A 16,114-nucleotide genomic window follows, 5' to 3' on the forward strand; every position below is an offset into this window, starting at 1 on the left:
AACTTACAGTAAGTCATCCCTTTCATCAAAATACCACTTATTTTCATTCTCTATTGCAGTGCACATGTAGACATCATGTCCTCTCATCCACTGTATGGAGCATCTGCTTCCTTGTTATGATTATTCCAATTCCTGTACTGTTGAATGGCATTTTGATCAACCAATCCTGTCACGTTTCCTTTATTATCCAGTGTTCAGTGCAACTGGTATCTGGGAAAATAAAATCAGAGCAAACAACTGCATGGAATAAATGCTGATGTACTGTACCTAAAACACTGTGTTATCTCTTTTCTCTCAAGATCATTGTTGTGATTTTAAAAATAACGTTTTAACAAATAGATTGATCTGCTGTTAGATTAGATTGAACTTTATTGTTTCCACACTCGGTGAATTGTTGAATAACAAAACAACTATTTTACATTAGACAGTCTTTAACTTCCTATTTTATGTAGCGCAGTTTTTGGATTCAGTAGAATGTCGTGGAGAAGCTAAGTGTTGTGGCTAAAAAACCTCCATTCCTGTCTTAGAGTAGAGAGTGACATTTGGTTCTCTAATTCCTTTGTCTTAACCATATTCTAATATACCTCAGCGTGATTAGTGGTTCTTTTAAGCTTTAGAAAAACGTTTTATACATGGTTTTTCTACCATTATGAACTGAAATGTAATAATTTAATGTTTCATTCAATGTAACATTCATAACATTGGTTTTATTTCTCCCATCTGTTTTATCTAACGTTTGTTCAGCCTCTACGACTAGTAATATTTCGGTGGTAAGGGTACTATACATTTCTCCGATTAATTGTTTACATAACTAGGTATATTTAAATTACACGCACCATGACGGACACAAAAATAACCAGAACCTGGATCAAAATTGACTTCAATAAACGTGACGTATTCAAATTCATCAGGTAGTCGATTTTTTTTCCTGTAACGATATCATGCGTGTAGTACGTGCTGTGGACTTTCTCCTCCTGTTGAACACCCCGGCGTTCAGCGAATGGGCGGAGTGCATAGGAAGACGTTACAAAAACTTGACAGAACGCAGTAAGAAGGTGTCACCGGACGGCGCGGTTCATTAAATCAATGCACAAACTGGAGCGCTCCCTAGGCAGGGCAGAGGCGGAGTCAAAGACTGGAAGTGTCATTCCGTGTGTGGTGCGTTCAGGGTCCAAACAACCTGCTGTCAACGAGGAAGTAACGCTGGACTTGCAAAACTTTAGCTGTCGCTACGTTTGCTGTTGGACGTAAACTTTGTGATACGTTGTAGTTTTCTCGGCATTTAGTATTTTCGTGAGTGACGCAGTCAAAATGTCCTCCGTGGACTTGGAGAAGTTGAGGATGACCGGAACCGGACGGGCCATAGCGGTGCTGACCAGCGGTGGAGATGCACAAGGTGACCTTTGGAATAAAACATTCGACTTGTGTAAAGTAGATTAATACGTCAGGTACATGTAACGATGTAAAACCAGGACAGTTCCACACATGTTAACGTATTAGTGGTTTTAAGGTGAAACTTGCCGGTTACGGTTGACATTTTTAGTTCACAACAAATAGTGACGCCACATCCTTATTCCTTCATTCAGTATCGTTGTGAAATCACACACAGTAGGTTTATAATGACTCTGATTTGAACCCCCTTGTTTGTATATGTTGTAACAGGGATGAACGCGGCTCTCCGTTCTGTCACTCGGATGGGCATTTATGTGGGAGCCAAAGTCTATCTTATTTATGAGGTAAACAATCAGTGTTTATATTAGAGCAGGAAATAGACTCTTGCTTGGTTCAAACACTAGCTTTTTATTGTCAACAGTATTAAGATAAACATTTTGACCCATTACATTTTTTTCCCCAGGGATACCAGGGTCTGGTGGACGGAGGAGATAACATTAAACTGGCCCACTGGCATAGTGTGACAAACATCATCCAACTTGTACGTTTTGAACAGCCCCAAATTACTGTTCTACTTTCTGATGTGTTTACTCCCGTTTTTATTTGTAATTTGATACATTTAAATAATTGATTTTGTCTTTAGAATTACAATTTCTAAGTGATTTGTGCAACTATATATTTTGTGAATTTACTTTTTTGTTTTATATTTGATTTTGTCCCTTTATTTGTCTTTCGATGCCTTTCAAAGGATTTGTAGTTTTTTCATCACTCTCCTCTCATCCATTCTCTACCTGACTGTCTATCCTTGGTAATACCCTGGTAAGAAATCTAGCTGCATGTGCTTGTACTGCAGCTTTATCAGTTAGAGAGACAGACAACACCCACACCCCTCCCACCCCTCCACTTTCATGGCTGAGCTAATAGTGTGATTTCCCTTGGTTGGTGTGTCGTAAAACCTTACGACATGTATCTGTTCATCACGTAACTGATCCAATAGCCCAGGGGTCACCAGCCTTTTTGAAACTGAGAGCTACTTCAGGGGTACTTAGAAATACAAAGCTTGATCCTTTTTTTGTTTGATACACCCATTTGAATATCATTTTCAGTGTAACTGATTTAAAAAGAAAGAAAGAAAGAAAGAAAGAAATAGCAAAAGTACAAACTTTGACCCTTTTGCTGACTAGTTTTATTTGTTTTTAACATACCCCCCGGGCACCTTAGATAGTCCATGGGGCCTACCAGGTGTCCCCGGGCATCACGTTGGTGACACCTGCATTAGACATTTTAGCAAATCAAGGTTATGTGTTTGCACCTCAGGTTCTGCATTTTTCTGCATCACACATTGTTTTCATTGTTTGTATATGGTTTTACTGTACTGTATCTGCTGTCTGTTATCATGGCTTTAGTCAGGCACAGATTTGGTTACGGTGACCTGATTGTTCTGTCCATGTGTTAGGGTGGGACTATAATTGGCAGTGCCAGATGCAAGGCTTTCACAACTCGTGAGGGTAGACTGGAAGCTGCCTTCAACCTGGTACAGAAGGGCATCACCAACCTCTGTGTGTGTGGTGGCGACGGCAGCTTGACCGGGGCCAACATCTTCCGTGGCGAGTGGAGCAGTTTGTTGTCGGAGCTTGTAGAGAAAGGTATACGGTGTTTTTAATGCATGTGTACATTTGCACGTCAAGACTCTTACTGTATGCATCGGTGTGTGTATGTGTTACCTCTCAGGACGCATCACCGACACTCTGGCCAAGCAGCACAGCCACCTGAACATTGTGGGGCTGGTTGGTTCCATAGATAACGACTTCTGTGGCACTGACATGACCATCGGAGCCGACTCTGCCCTGCATCGCATCATGGAGATAATTGACGCCATCATGACCACAGCACAGAGGTCAGGATAGAAGAGTTATATAATGTAAATATGACAAAATATAATTTTGTCATAGACTATTTGGCAATACACTAATGCCAAAGAAAAAGAAATGGGATCATTTGAATATATTAACTTTCTTTAATTAAATAATAAATAGGCCCACAAGAGAAGAAAAGTCCTGACTTGCAAATACTTCTGCCATAGCATTGTAAAAGGAATGCAAACATTCACACATTCAACACTCAACACTCCTCCATTCAAGTCTATTTGGCACGGGTGCCAAACTCCTCCATTCAAGTCTATTTGGCACGGATTTGTATGAACATGTACAGACTTGTATTCTCTGCATCTCAGCAGCACAGACTGTCTGTTAAATCAGCCATTTACTGCAAAAGTTAGAAGTTTTAATATGATTGTGGTGTATGTGTTACAGCCATCAGCGCACATTTGTTCTGGAGGTGATGGGTCGACACTGCGGGTGAGTACGACTTGTATCTGTTGTGATGTAATTCAAGGGCTGCTCTGCCATGATAAACATTATTAATCATTGTATTTTGGTTCCAGGTATCTGGCCTTGGTGTCAGCCTTGGCCTCAGGGGCAGACTGGCTCTTTATTCCCGAAGCTCCTCCTCAGGATGGCTGGGAGGATCGCATGTGTGCACGTCTGGAGATGGTAAGATTACATTAGACATTAGACTGCAATACGACTGAGGTCGACACGCATCCCTGGAGTCGAGATCAAAGGGTGTAACAGGAAGTATCTCCTCTCCCAGAGCCGTTTGAAGGGATCCAGACTCAACATTATAATCATTGCAGAAGGAGCCATTGACACAAAAGGAAATCCAATCCAGTCAACATATGTAAGAGATGTAAGTAAAAGAGAGACCAGCCATCACTCCTAGTTGGTGTAGAAAATTATTATTTATCGTTATTAGTCATTGGGTAGTCAAACTGTGAGTTTAACAGTTTTCAACAGCATTGATCCTGTTCACCTGGTGTGTAATGATGCATTCATGTCTCTTTAAAGTTGGTGAAGAAGCGACTTGGTTACGACACTAGGCTGACTGTCCTCGGCCATGTTCAACGAGGAGGAACTCCCTCAGCGTTTGACAGAATTTTGGTGAGTTTGCACAGAGGCTGTTCAGAATTGATCACAACTGATCCAAACTGAAAAGATAATGAAAAACTCAGTCCACAGTCCTTCGCAAATTCATCCAAAAAACATTTTTTATTTTTTTTCTCCCAGAGCACTAAGTTGGGCGTGGAGGCCGTGGTTGCCCTGTTAGATGCCACTCCTGACACTCCGGCCTGTGTCATCGGGCTGTCTGGTAACCATGCCGTCCGTCTTCCGCTCATGGAATGTGTGGAGATGGTAAGTCACCTTGTCTTTTTGTTATATATTTCAAGCACAGAAACTTTAACAACAGGAAGTGGATCTGTGGTCGAACCTTCTACCACTGATTGCAGACTAAGTTGGTGCAGCAGGCCATGAACGAGAAGAGGTTTGAGGAGGCAGTCAAACTGCGTGGAGGGTGAGAGTGGACATTTATCACTAAATAATAAAAAAAAAATCTGGTCACATGTTTTTGTTTGCTTGTGTTCACCTATCAAAGTCAAGCCAATCAGAACTGAGCTCTTTCTTGCAGGAGTTTTGAGAACAACTGGAACATCTACAAACTCCTCGCCTACCAGAAACCATCCCAGTCAGAAGTGAGTCTCTGATTATTATAACTCACAGTTTTGGCTTGCACATGCTGTAGTACTTTATACCACAACAGGAGTAGATAATAATTACTGTCTGATCTTCCCACAGAGCAACTTCTCTGTGGCTATTCTGAACGTGGGAGCTCCAGCTGCAGGGATGAACGCTGCTATGAGGTCAGCTGTCAGGTTAGGGCTTGCTAATGGACACAAGGTCTATGGAGTCCACGATGGATTTCAGGGACTGGCTAATGGAGCGGTGGGTGCTTCTGTCATTTAGTATTTATCTCTAATGAAAGAGCTCGGTACTGACCTGCTGCTGTCTGTATGCAGGTTTTCGAGATGGAATGGCACAAAGTGGCTGGATGGACAGGCCAAGGTGGTTCACTGCTGGGAACCAAACGGTGAGAGACAGGACTTTTCAGTCCTGGTTGAAATATGGTCACTCATGACTCCTATTCAGGTTGAAATATGGTCACTCATGACTCCTGTAGACCTCTAGATGTATTAACATTTTTTTAGTTATGATGATTCTTGAGTATATTGTGTCCATTTTGAACCTGTTGTCCTCTTGTCTGTTCCCTCTTTCATTTTTTCCTGCCCCTCACATTTAAAATCTACAAAATATCGTGATAAAATTCAGGACTCTTCCCAATAAGAACATGGAGAAAATCGTGGAGACAATTGCCAAGTTTAAAATCTCGGCTCTGCTTATAGTTGGAGGATTTGAGGTAAAGTAGCGACCTGGTGTTAATCCAACCAGAGTCAGTGTTTCCTCAGAGGATTGGCTGATGGCTGTTTCTCTGGCTGATGTTTCAGGGATATGAAGGTGTGCTACAGCTGTTTGAAGCTCGGAGTCGCTTTGATGAGCTCTGCATCCCCATGTGTTTGATCCCTGCCACCATCAGCAACAACGTGCCTGGAACTTACTTCAGTCTGGGAGCAGACACAGCCATGAATGCTGCTATGGAGGTAAAGTAATGATGAGCAGATGGTAAAAAAAAAAAAAACATGTTTAATAAGATGTAAAACTCCATGTCATGTTTGGATTTGTTAAGCAGCAGCAGCTGCAGGTTAATTGCCTCGACAGCCGGGACAGCAATAAATAAGTAGCAACAAGCAGCTGAAAGTCCAGAAAATGATGTTTAATCTGTGTAATTTAAGACATTTGTCGTAACAGGCTGAACAGTTACATTTTTTAAATGATTCTCAACCAAGAGTTTTATTTAATTAATTCTTGTGCTATAATTTTATATCCAACATGTGGAGACCTATGACCTGGATAACTCCACTCCAGTCATCTGTTATTCAAATTTCCTCATCAGGGTTGTGACAAGATTAAGCAGTCTGCCACTGGAACCAAGAGACGAGTGTTTGTGGTGGAGACGATGGGTGGATACTGTGGCTATCTGGCAACCTCCACTGGTATAGCAGTGGGTGCAGACGCAGCCTACATCTATGAGGAGCCTTTCAATATCCACGACTTAAAGGTTAGTAAACATTAACTTTGACTTCAGCTGTATTATTTATACCTTTGTTATTTATCTTCTTTGTCTTTCAACAGACTAATGTGGAGCATTTAACTGAAAAGATGAAGAAGGACATACAGCGCGGTCTAGTTCTGAGGTACAGAACAGTCATGCTGTTGTTATTGGACATGAAAATTGTGAATATATATATATGACGATGCAAATTCTTCTTCTCCGTCTCCACAGGAATGAAAAATGCCATGAAAACTACACCACAGATTTCATCCATAAGCTGTACTCTTCAGAGGGCAAGGGAGTCTTTGACTGCAGGGTGAATGTGTTGGGACACCTGCAGCAGGTGAGGAGCAACCATCTGATTATATTCACATTTGATCAATAAAGTTCACCCTTAATCAGTGGTTGACCAGGTTATTTGAATTGTTGGTCTTATTTTTATATGTGATATCACTATTATCATCTGAATGTGAATCTAAAACAGTTGTTCTCTCATGTTGTTACACTGTAGGGAGGGGCACCTTCTCCTTTTGACAGGAACCTTGGTACAAAGCTGGGTGTGAGAGCCATCCAGTGGATTTCCGAGAGACTGACGGAAAACTTCAAACAAGGTAAGGTCAAGGTATAGAAATCATAGTTTATGTAGTAGAGGGACTCCACAGAAACCGTATTCTAACCAGGGATGTCATAATCCCACTGCTCACCCCACCGTCCAGGCCGCGTGTTTACCAACTCCACAGACACAGCCTGTGTACTGGGCCTCCAGAAGAAAGTCATCTCTTTCGTGCCTGTTTCTGAACTTAAATCTGTGACCGATTTTGAGTAAGCAAATATTTTTATTTTTTGTTGTATATTTATTATATTTGGTATTTTTTCATGGAGAACTTTAAATGGTTTATATAAATATGTATGCATATCTCGGTGAATTACCACCAATGTGTTCATTCACTGTCAATCACTGGTTTACAGGCACAGGATGCCCAAGGTGCAGTGGTGGTTACATCTGCGGCCCCTGCTCAAAATGTTGGCCAAATACCAAACCAGCTTCTGCGAATACGTCCCAGGGGAAATTGAGCATGTGACCCGTCGATCCATCAGTATTGATTCTGGGTTCTAAAACCCATTAATCTACATTTTCCTCTCTGCACTTTTAAACTAATATCTGTCCATTATTGTCTGTGAAATTAGCTACAGTATTTTTTAAAGACTGAATGCATTTTCAGCAACTATTGATCTCAGTCTGTTTTCAAATTCATCACAACTGGATTTGTAAATATTATGAATGTGTGGTTATGTTCAGTGAGGCTGTAAAAACACAGGTTTCTCCTCATGCAGTTGCATCACATTAATAAGGAGATGTCTGGTTAACTCTGTCGGCACTATTTTCCCATTTTGCATAGACTACTAAACAAAAAGTGCATGTGACCTCTATATTAGTTTGTCAAAATCTGAACCATGACTGAACCTTCACTGATATTAGTTCTTTACAGTGATACATAGTGTTTTTTGAACTTATTCTTTATATTTTGGCTTGATAGCATTAAAATGCTGCAGGTTCTCATAATATAATTAAATATCCGGTGCTGGTTTACACTTCGTTAGCTAGCTTCCTTGTTAGTGTTGTGTTGCAATATGAGATGGAAATTCTAATTATACCTAGACACAGTTTTTAGCCAAGGTAACCCAAGAGACCAGTTTTTATTATCACCACATACATAAAACTCCTGTAGTCACGAGTGAAAACTGTTTAGAAAGAGTAAAACACTCCATCAAACACCAAAAAGATATTTGTTTTTAACTATAGAAACTTAACCACAGATTATGCAACGATAAAGTGTGTGTAAAGCTAAAAAAAAGGAAATGTTTTGTGACAAATCACAAGCCTAACCTTGACATTTGCAGATACACCTGGAAGTGTCCCAAAACCAAAAACGTTTTTAATTTATTCTCTTTTAAGAAATTAGTCAAAAGTTGAATGGAAACACAAAATCTTCCTTGTTCTTATCTTTTGACGTTTCCCCAGGACTTTGGAAGTTAAAGGCAAACTGAAAATCTTCACCTTGCTCTGATTGGCCGAACAGAAACTCGGGTCCTGAAAAAAAAATTTATTCACATTGAAATTCACATTTTCTTGTGAATATATATACATATATCAGAATCAGAAATATATATACATATATAATAATATTTATAATATAAATATATTTTACTGACCACTCTGAGACTTCTTTTCTGTGGTGTCCTGTAAAGTCAAACAGAAATTTGTATTGCTGTTAAAATACTACTGTATACAAAGCCGTACAAAGTGTTTTGGTGTCACGTCTGGTTTGTACCTTCTTGTCAAACAAAGAACTGGTGAAAGCAAACGTTGTGTCCTGCTCCTGTGGAACGTCACCCGTTTTATGTGTTATTAATGGTAATAAATTAAATATTTCTTGAAGCTGTTGTAGGCTTAACCCTCACCTCATCTTGTAATGAGTTGGTGTCAAATCCAAACCCTGAGAAACATGGAGTGTTTGGTGTAGAGCTCATGAAGAACAGTGGAGCTGAAGGTTTGATTTCAGAACTCTCGCTGTTTGAAGAGCTGGCAGGGCTGAAACTAACGTGAACAAAAAAAATTAGACTTCTCATGGGATCGCTGACAGTAAATTGAATTTCAGCTGGGTTCTGACCCACAGATGCCAATGCTCAGCTCCAGCACACTGTTATGAGATCTCACTGCTGTCCTACTGTCATTAACTACTATAAATACAATTCCAACCAAATGGGACTGAAGGACAAAACCTCGCCATGTTTGCTTTAACTCCATGGTGTGTTATCACTTACAGAAGTTAGGTTTAAATTTGTTTGTTCAGTATATGAGTGTGTTTTCTATGATGAGTACCAACCATTATAAGAAAAATTGAAAACATTTGCAGTCAAATCTGGAGTAGACTCGGGTAGAAATGTGTCAGAATTCTGTCGTGGTGTGATGTAATGGGCCTGCTTTCAAGTATGTGGATTTGTAAAATATACATTTAAAGACTATTTGGTTTAAAACCTCACGTGAATGAAAACTGCCCCTCGTTGTCCTGTTTGTTGGACGTCAGAAGTTCATCTCTGACCTCAGCTGCCTCCTCTACATCAGTTTCAACGGGCTGCTGTTCCTGAGCAGAAAACACTTGTTTACAGATTTAGAAATGTGTCTAACAATGCTGTTACAGCCAACATACAGAACAAACAACAGTTTAAAATTACATTCTAACATTCAGACACTGTTCTCTAATAATCAAAATGACCTCATCCAAAATATGCTATTCTGGACTGTAGTAGGGAACAAAAAGATAATCACCACAATTACAAGCCTATTCTGGACTGTGGTAGGAAACAAAAAGATAATCACCACAATTACAATCACATTAGTCAACATAAGGTTCATTACCAAGATTTTGTCCTGAGATTCTGTTTCCTTTTCCTGCTCATCACCCTGCATCTCATCCTCTAAACTATGCTCTAAGAAAAAAACATTTTATCTTTAAGGCTGTTATGCAGTTTTAAAAAACAAATAATTACTTAACTGCATCTGAAGACATTGGAATCACTAAAAGGATAAATAATTACCAGCCAGTTTGTGTAACCTCGAGTCACCAGGTTTTTCTTGTTGCCCCGGGCAGCAGGTGGTAGTTTCCTGCTGTTCCTTATGAATATTTTCAGCACAGGTTTCTACTGATACTTTCTGATCAATCTGTGAAATGATTTATGATAAAATATTGGTTTCTGAATATCTTAATAAATAGTTTTTGTTTGTTCTTTGACATATAAGTAGGTAAGACTTATTGTTACATTCCCCTGGGTAAGAATAAGACCCTCAATATTTACTGAATCACTGCCTGTCTGATCACATGATTGTTCCTGTGTCTCGGTTGGAGGCTGTTGTTCACAAACACTGTAAAAAGAAATAAATTTCAGAAAACACGTGCTGCTATTAAGCTCAACATTATATTCTTCAAAATTTACAACTATTTCTAGGGAATACCTGTCTGGTAGCTTCTCTACAAACAAAGTAGTGACTGCAGGACCTAGTCCAACAAAAAAAAGTATGAGTTAAAATGTATTTTGGGTACTTTTAATTTGAAGGCCCAACTTTAGAGATGTTTTTATCCAAAATTCCCAGAAATCAGAATTTCTTAAAAAGAAATATAAATATATATATAAAAGCTTATATAGTATTTGGAAGTTGTGTGTTTTCCTGGTTACATCTGAGGTCCAACTCCTTTTGTTTCATCATAATTTGCTCATCACAGGCCTTGATCCTTTCTTCGATCTCCTCATTTTCAGCCTGAAGCTTCAGGAGCTTTTGAGCCAGAGGATTTTCACAATAATAGTCTTTGTGTGACTGGTACGTCTTTCTGTAGCTTGTAATCCTCTCCTCAAAGAGTTTCCTTGTAAAATTACAAGAAAAAAAACAATTTTTTTGGGTTTTCTTTGTCACAAGACATAAAAATATATTTTTTTTAAAATAAAAGAACCACACACAAATACTCACGTGTCATCGTTGTAACTGGTTCGTCTGCTCTCAAGCTCTGCTTTCAGTGTTTGCTCATACTGGAGGATTCTGCTGTTTGTCACCTTTAGGCTAAAGTTTGAGGAATAACAGTCAATATATTTTTAAGTAATGTGTACAATTAATGGCAAGCTATTAACATTTTTTTCATTGCAACACTGTCCAGCATATGTTTTGATCAACATAAAAAATCAACGTAAAAATACAAAACATTTATACTAAGGACAATTAATGTTGGGTTTTCCACTGAGATGTGTTGTAGTTGAATATGTTATATTAAGATCAACGTTGATCACTTTACCCTTGTGCAACAGCTTTACTGTGTTTCACAGAGCTCTGTTTCACTTGGATTTCCTCCTCAAGTTTCTTTATATTTTCTTTTAGACTTTCAATGCGAGATCTCCACCCAACAATGTCCGTTCTGAAAACTGTCCAGCAACAGGAGGGGAAAATGGCAACGTAACATTAGTGAACATTGTAGTCTGGTTCTGAAGCTAATTTTTCCGCAGAGATAAGGTTGGGACTAACGGTTTTGGTCATAGGCTACACAAGAAGAAATAGACAAAAGTACTAAAACAAAATGACAGTTCTCTGAATTAATGTGAAACAAAATATTTTCAGTTTCGGAGTAATAACCTACGTGAGAAGTCAATATACCATTTAAAATGTTTTCAAGTAACAACATGGGTGTTGTTTTTATTGATATAGCTAACTGTGATTGAGCTCATTTTTGTCAGCATTTTTCATACCTTGAACTTGCTGGTTGTATTCACTTTTCTTTTGAGAAAGTTCTCGAATTTGCAGGGCTGTAAAATCCAGTACAATTTATTGTCATTACATAATTTTTGAATTTCATTAATTAAAAATGACACAAGACAAGTCGCGGCTGCTATAATTAGCTTAGCTGATACTATATAGCATATAATACGCTATACGAAGAAACGTTTTTCTAAAACAAAATACTAAAATAAAAGTTGATTATAAAATATTAAAAAAAAAAACTACTAAAATAAAAGTTGATTATAAAATAACAAAAAGTCTAACATACCAAACCGAGTTAGAAGACTGCCGACGTTGTTGAGAGAAATATCACTGTCCATTTTAAACCACCAGGAACTATTCGACAAAACCATACAAAAGTCACTGTCGACCGTACAGGAGCTATAATAATTTTGCCTGCGCTTTAAATGAACAATTACGGTACGACAGAGTACATCTTATTCATCGTTCTTTAGAAATACCACAAAGAACAAAATATTCGCTCACTTTAAATTATAACAATCGTTGCGTTGCAGGTTGTTATTTGAGTTCGTTGGTCCCTTGGTTTAAGTTAATTAAGCTTGAGTTTTGCACTACCTTACATATTTCTTCGTCCGCTATTATCTTTGTATTTTGTGAGACAATTTTAGCTTATTTCTGTCTAATGGTAGCTTTAAATTAACTAGCTATGGAGAATTACCTACTTTCTTGCAAAATGTTTCATATTTCTTAGCTAAATTCCAGCAATTTATCTTAAAAAAAATACAATGTGCTAAGCTTCGATTAAGTAAGGGCTTGTTTGTTTGTGTTTCTTTTTTTGTTTTTTGATTGTCAAGGAAATTTATTTATTATTATTTTATGTTTGCTGTTTGTTTATTTTTATTTTTTTCAATAATTATCGCTTACAGGGACAATGGCCAATGTGATTTTAATAGACGGGTGATTCCTCCATGTTTTTGCATTGAGAGGCGGGTTCAACGCATCTGTATGGACGGAAACACATCAGCGCGGATTAGCTTCTCCTCCTCCTGCGATGTGTCCCACAGTTCCAGTCGTTTGTCTTCTATAATGCAGTCTGTAGCCGCTGTATTTGGCAAATTTATTTAAGAAAGGTAAGATCAAATTTATGTCAGTGTTCTGTCTTTGCCGGGAATGTTGTTCGCCGGCTGCATTCTGCAGACAAAGAGCGGACATGGGTGGGATTTAAATGGGAGGAGATCAGCTGTGCGAAGAATGGGTCTCTTTGTCGATGTCACACGTTCTGCCTAAATATCATGTGTTTATTGTTGAAGAAAAGGTTCGATCTGTCTGTGTTTGTTGTAAAAAATATTTAGTAAAAAAATATACTAGTGAAGCCACGATTGGAGATAGCTTTTCTACAGAGCTTCGTTGGTCTGTCATGCAGGAAAGAGATAAGACGTCCCCCATTTTTATGCAAATGCATCATCATGGATTTATGATGCTGAGATGTTTCCGTTCAGTATGTTCTCATTCTTTAATGTCTTTGGATCAATAACAATACTTGACCAATCGGTGAGAACAGTGCAGGGTTTCTCAAAAAAAAGGGTCATAATCCAAAAGCGGGTCACGAGAAAACATTTGACCTGAAGCTATAAAAGCTTCAGTTAATCATCTTGCATTGCTTGAAACGTGTTTAAATCTGAATGGAGTAACAACTTTGTCAGTTTCTTAAAATATTTTGTTATATATTTGTTTCAGTTTTTTAAGGCACTTTCTTAAGTAATGGAACGCATTTACTTTATAAAAAAAAATCAACTACTATTCTACAGAATTGTTGTGATTGTAAATTAGCATACTTGTTCCTAAATGCACAAACTTTTCCCTCCATTTCTTCCACAGTTTGTTTGCCTGTGCCACTTTGTACTCTGCTGAAGAACGTGAAAACAATGGGCAGTCATTCCTCAAGCTGCTTCAGTCTCTGATTTCTATGTATCCCACTGAAAAGTAATCTGAGGTCTCCGTACAGAGTTTAAGTTTGACAACATGGCACAGGTAGAGGAGTGTCAGACTGAAGGAGAGGGCAGTCCACAGATGCTCTCCTTGAGATCTGATGTTTCGGGGAATCACGTGGATGATGGACAAGTGGGTCCCTCTTTAAGGAGAAAGAGAAGGAGAAAGAAGAAGGACATGCGTCCCGAGTCCATCATTGTTTACCGTTCTGATGTAGAGCAAGGGCTTGAGGAGGGGCAAAGTGGCGAGGAAGGAGCAGAGAGGAGCATAGAGGAGGGAGCTCAGTTTCTGTGCACGCCCACGAGCGACGGTAAGACGACATGTTGAATCTGCTATTCACTCACATGTATATTGATGTCTCATCTAAACTGATAAACTACGTACCTGAAAAACAGACAAAAATCTGGAGTCCTGCACTGGTTTTCAAAATGTATTACAAAGAACTAGTGATTCCACCCAAACTTTTTTTCCTGCTATAAAGGAGGAGAGAGAAGTTGAGTGAGAAGCAGCATCTTTTTTTAGAGTAGTTACACTTGCATGCATTCTGAGTTACTGTGGAAACCAGAGGAAGACGACTCTTTGTTTTTTTTTTCTGGGCTTTCACAAGGGAATGCTTTGTCCTTTTATTTTACAGATGGAGGCTGGAGCCTCCCTCCAGACAGCCGTTATGTGACCCTAACAGGAACCATCACCCGGGGCAAGAAGAAGGGTCAGATGGTGGACATACATGTCACATTGACAGAGAGGGAACTCAGGGATCTGGCCAAGTCAAAAGAACGTCTAGATGCAGAGTGTGAGGCCGGGGAAGGCTCTAAACGCACCTGTAGCTTAGGTGTGAGTCAGGGACCCCACATTGTACTTTGGAGCCTCTCCTGCGCCCCTGTGGTTTTCTTTCTTTCCTTCATCACCTCCTTCTATTATGGCACCCTCACCTGGTACAATGTCTTCCTGGTCTACAATGAAGAGCGGACGTTCTGGCACAAAATTACCATCTGCCCTTTCCTCATTGTCTTCTACCCTGTTCTTATCATGCCCATGGCGGTGTCTCTTGCTTTGTACTCGGCTGTGGTTCAAGTGTCCTGGGCTTTCAGCGAGTGGTGGCACGCAGTCCGAGACCTGGAGAAAGGCTTCTGTGGCTGGGCCTGTGGAAAAATTGGACTGGAAGACTGTTCGCCCTACAGCATAGTAGAGCTGCTGGACTCCGACACTGTCTCTGGCACTCTGAAGAGCAAGGCCCCCAGTGAATTCGCTCAGACATCGTCAGTGTGAGACTGCAGCTAGTGATGGCTGAGGCAGATTTACTGGAAACATCAGTTCATGTGCTGATATCAATGTGAATGAGGTTGAACAGACATGTTTGGTTGATGACACAAAAGTGCCGTGACATTCACTTAAATTTTGTTAGGGTTAATGAAGAATTTCAGGTCAGGTCTCATCTTAGAATTTAAAGGACTCAAATCTGTGAAAAGAGAACGGATTCTTTTGTTGACGTATGTTTACTAAATACTGTTGTGCTTTTCTGTAAATAATTTCCTGAACACTGCCTAAATTGGATGAAAGAGCCTAATGACAATACCTGAATATTAATATCATCAAAATTTGACAACAGGAAGAGTCAGTTACATCATCTGAGCTTTCATATAATCTCGCTAAATCAAGAATGTCCCCCAGACTGAATATCATACTTACTCAGAAGCTTCTGCATACAGTAGAAATTTGTGTCTCTGTAGAGAGGGTGTGGCATTGTTATGATCATTTTAATCAGTGAAGGCTGACCCGCTATGTGAAAAAAAACATCCGGGTTTATTGGGCCTCACACAGCTAAAATATAAAGTGAGGTTGTCACTTTAAAAAAAATTGCGATTCAGCAGAACAATGACCTCAAAAATAGTCGCCTACAGACAAGAAAAACCTTGCTAAAAACCAGGTCAACTTGTTTTTAACAGAAATCTTGGTTTGTAGATGCTGTTTTTTCTTCTTCTTGTATTTAACAAACACTACGACAAAAAGAAAGACATTTTACATCTTTTCAATAAGGATTTACTGTTATGATAAGACTGTTGTTTCAGGTCACCGAGGTCAAAAATAGTAAAAATAAATCAAATCTTGTCCTGGCTTGTCTACATGAAGTGTAACTTGGCTGTTACAAAGTAAAATTGAAAAGGCAGAAAACACTAAATGCGCTTAAAATATAATCACATATCCAGTACTACATAAATATATATCTCTCAGAATATTTAACTTTTATTATGAATTGTGACTGCTTGCAAAATTGCTACTTCTGTTTGAATTATTCACACAAAATAGCGTCTTGTAACACACATGATGTGGTTCACGTTGTCCAGAATTCATAATTATCTTTTTAATAATTAAGAGACAAAAAGC

The 16,114-nt window shown here is 39.0% G+C and overlaps 3 protein-coding genes across 5 annotated transcripts; 2 read left to right on the forward strand and 1 right to left on the reverse strand.

Moving 5' to 3' along the window:
- Window positions 1-1,165: 1,165 nt before the first annotated feature.
- pfkla (phosphofructokinase, liver a) lies at window positions 1,166-7,683 on the forward strand. Its single transcript, NM_001319822.1, is given in 22 exon segments — window positions 1,166-1,396; window positions 1,663-1,736; window positions 1,856-1,933; window positions 2,849-3,038; window positions 3,124-3,289; window positions 3,705-3,749; window positions 3,836-3,944; window positions 4,045-4,140; window positions 4,299-4,391; window positions 4,518-4,643; window positions 4,739-4,803; window positions 4,918-4,981; window positions 5,085-5,231; window positions 5,306-5,376; window positions 5,616-5,703; window positions 5,792-5,944; window positions 6,298-6,462; window positions 6,537-6,598; window positions 6,688-6,799; window positions 6,968-7,067; window positions 7,173-7,278; window positions 7,426-7,683. Coding segments are annotated over 22 exon segments (2,343 nt in total). The 5' UTR covers window positions 1,166-1,311; the 3' UTR covers window positions 7,574-7,683.
- A 564-nt stretch (window positions 7,684-8,247) lies between these two features.
- LOC103392055 (protein SIX6OS1) lies at window positions 8,248-12,308 on the reverse strand. 3 transcript variants are annotated; one of them, XM_017040072.2, is made up of 14 exons: window positions 12,048-12,308; window positions 11,749-11,805; window positions 11,301-11,427; window positions 10,982-11,071; window positions 10,693-10,877; window positions 10,472-10,514; window positions 10,315-10,381; window positions 10,057-10,180; window positions 9,878-9,948; window positions 9,502-9,596; window positions 8,920-9,055; window positions 8,790-8,837; window positions 8,671-8,698; window positions 8,248-8,548 (listed from the first exon to the last, which is right to left on the reverse strand). In XM_017040072.2, exons 1-14 carry the CDS (start codon window positions 12,130-12,132, stop codon window positions 8,421-8,423), a joined length of 1,284 nt encoding a protein of 427 aa, XP_016895561.1. In that variant the 5' UTR covers window positions 12,133-12,308; the 3' UTR covers window positions 8,248-8,420. The 3 variants fall into 3 exon arrangements, with proteins under 3 accessions (XP_016895561.1, XP_008326805.1, XP_024919766.1); XM_008328583.3 differs by having other exon boundaries at window positions 9,502-9,602; XM_025063998.1 differs by lacking the exons at window positions 8,790-8,837; window positions 8,920-9,055 and having other exon boundaries at window positions 9,502-9,602.
- A 407-nt stretch (window positions 12,309-12,715) lies between these two features.
- Window positions 12,716-16,108, forward strand: tmem169b (transmembrane protein 169b). The gene is made up of 3 exons (XM_008328585.3): window positions 12,716-12,870; window positions 13,619-14,039; window positions 14,364-16,108. Exons 2-3 carry the CDS (start codon window positions 13,763-13,765, stop codon window positions 14,996-14,998), a joined length of 912 nt encoding a protein of 303 aa, XP_008326807.1. The 5' UTR covers window positions 12,716-12,870; window positions 13,619-13,762; the 3' UTR covers window positions 14,999-16,108.
- The last annotated feature ends 6 nt before the right edge of the window (window positions 16,109-16,114 follow it).

Source organism: Cynoglossus semilaevis, chromosome 16 (genome assembly GCF_000523025.1).
Source record: "Cynoglossus semilaevis isolate Cse_v1.0 chromosome 16, Cse_v1.0, whole genome shotgun sequence".
In the NCBI taxonomy this organism is placed as follows: Eukaryota; Metazoa; Chordata; class Actinopteri; order Pleuronectiformes; family Cynoglossidae; genus Cynoglossus; species Cynoglossus semilaevis.

Excerpts from the sequence above, each read along its gene's own strand:
- LOC103392055 (XM_008328583.3), bottom strand. The coding sequence starts at position 12,132 with ATGGTTTTGTCGAATAGTTCCTGGTGGTTTAAAATGGACAGTGATATT. Across the intron at positions 10,515-10,692 it reads AAAGGAGTTGGACCTCAGAT|GTCCTGCAGTCACTACTTTG; the intron begins GTAACCAGGAAA and ends TTGTTGGACTAG. Across the intron at positions 8,838-8,919 it reads CCAACTCATTACAAGATGAG|GAGCAGGACACAACGTTTGC; the intron begins GTGAGGGTTAAG and ends GACGTTCCACAG.
- tmem169b (XM_008328585.3), top strand. The coding sequence starts at position 13,763 with ATGGCACAGGTAGAGGAGTGTCAGACTGAAGGAGAGGGCAGTCCACAG. Across the intron at positions 14,040-14,363 it reads GTGCACGCCCACGAGCGACG|ATGGAGGCTGGAGCCTCCCT; the intron begins GTAAGACGACAT and ends TTTATTTTACAG.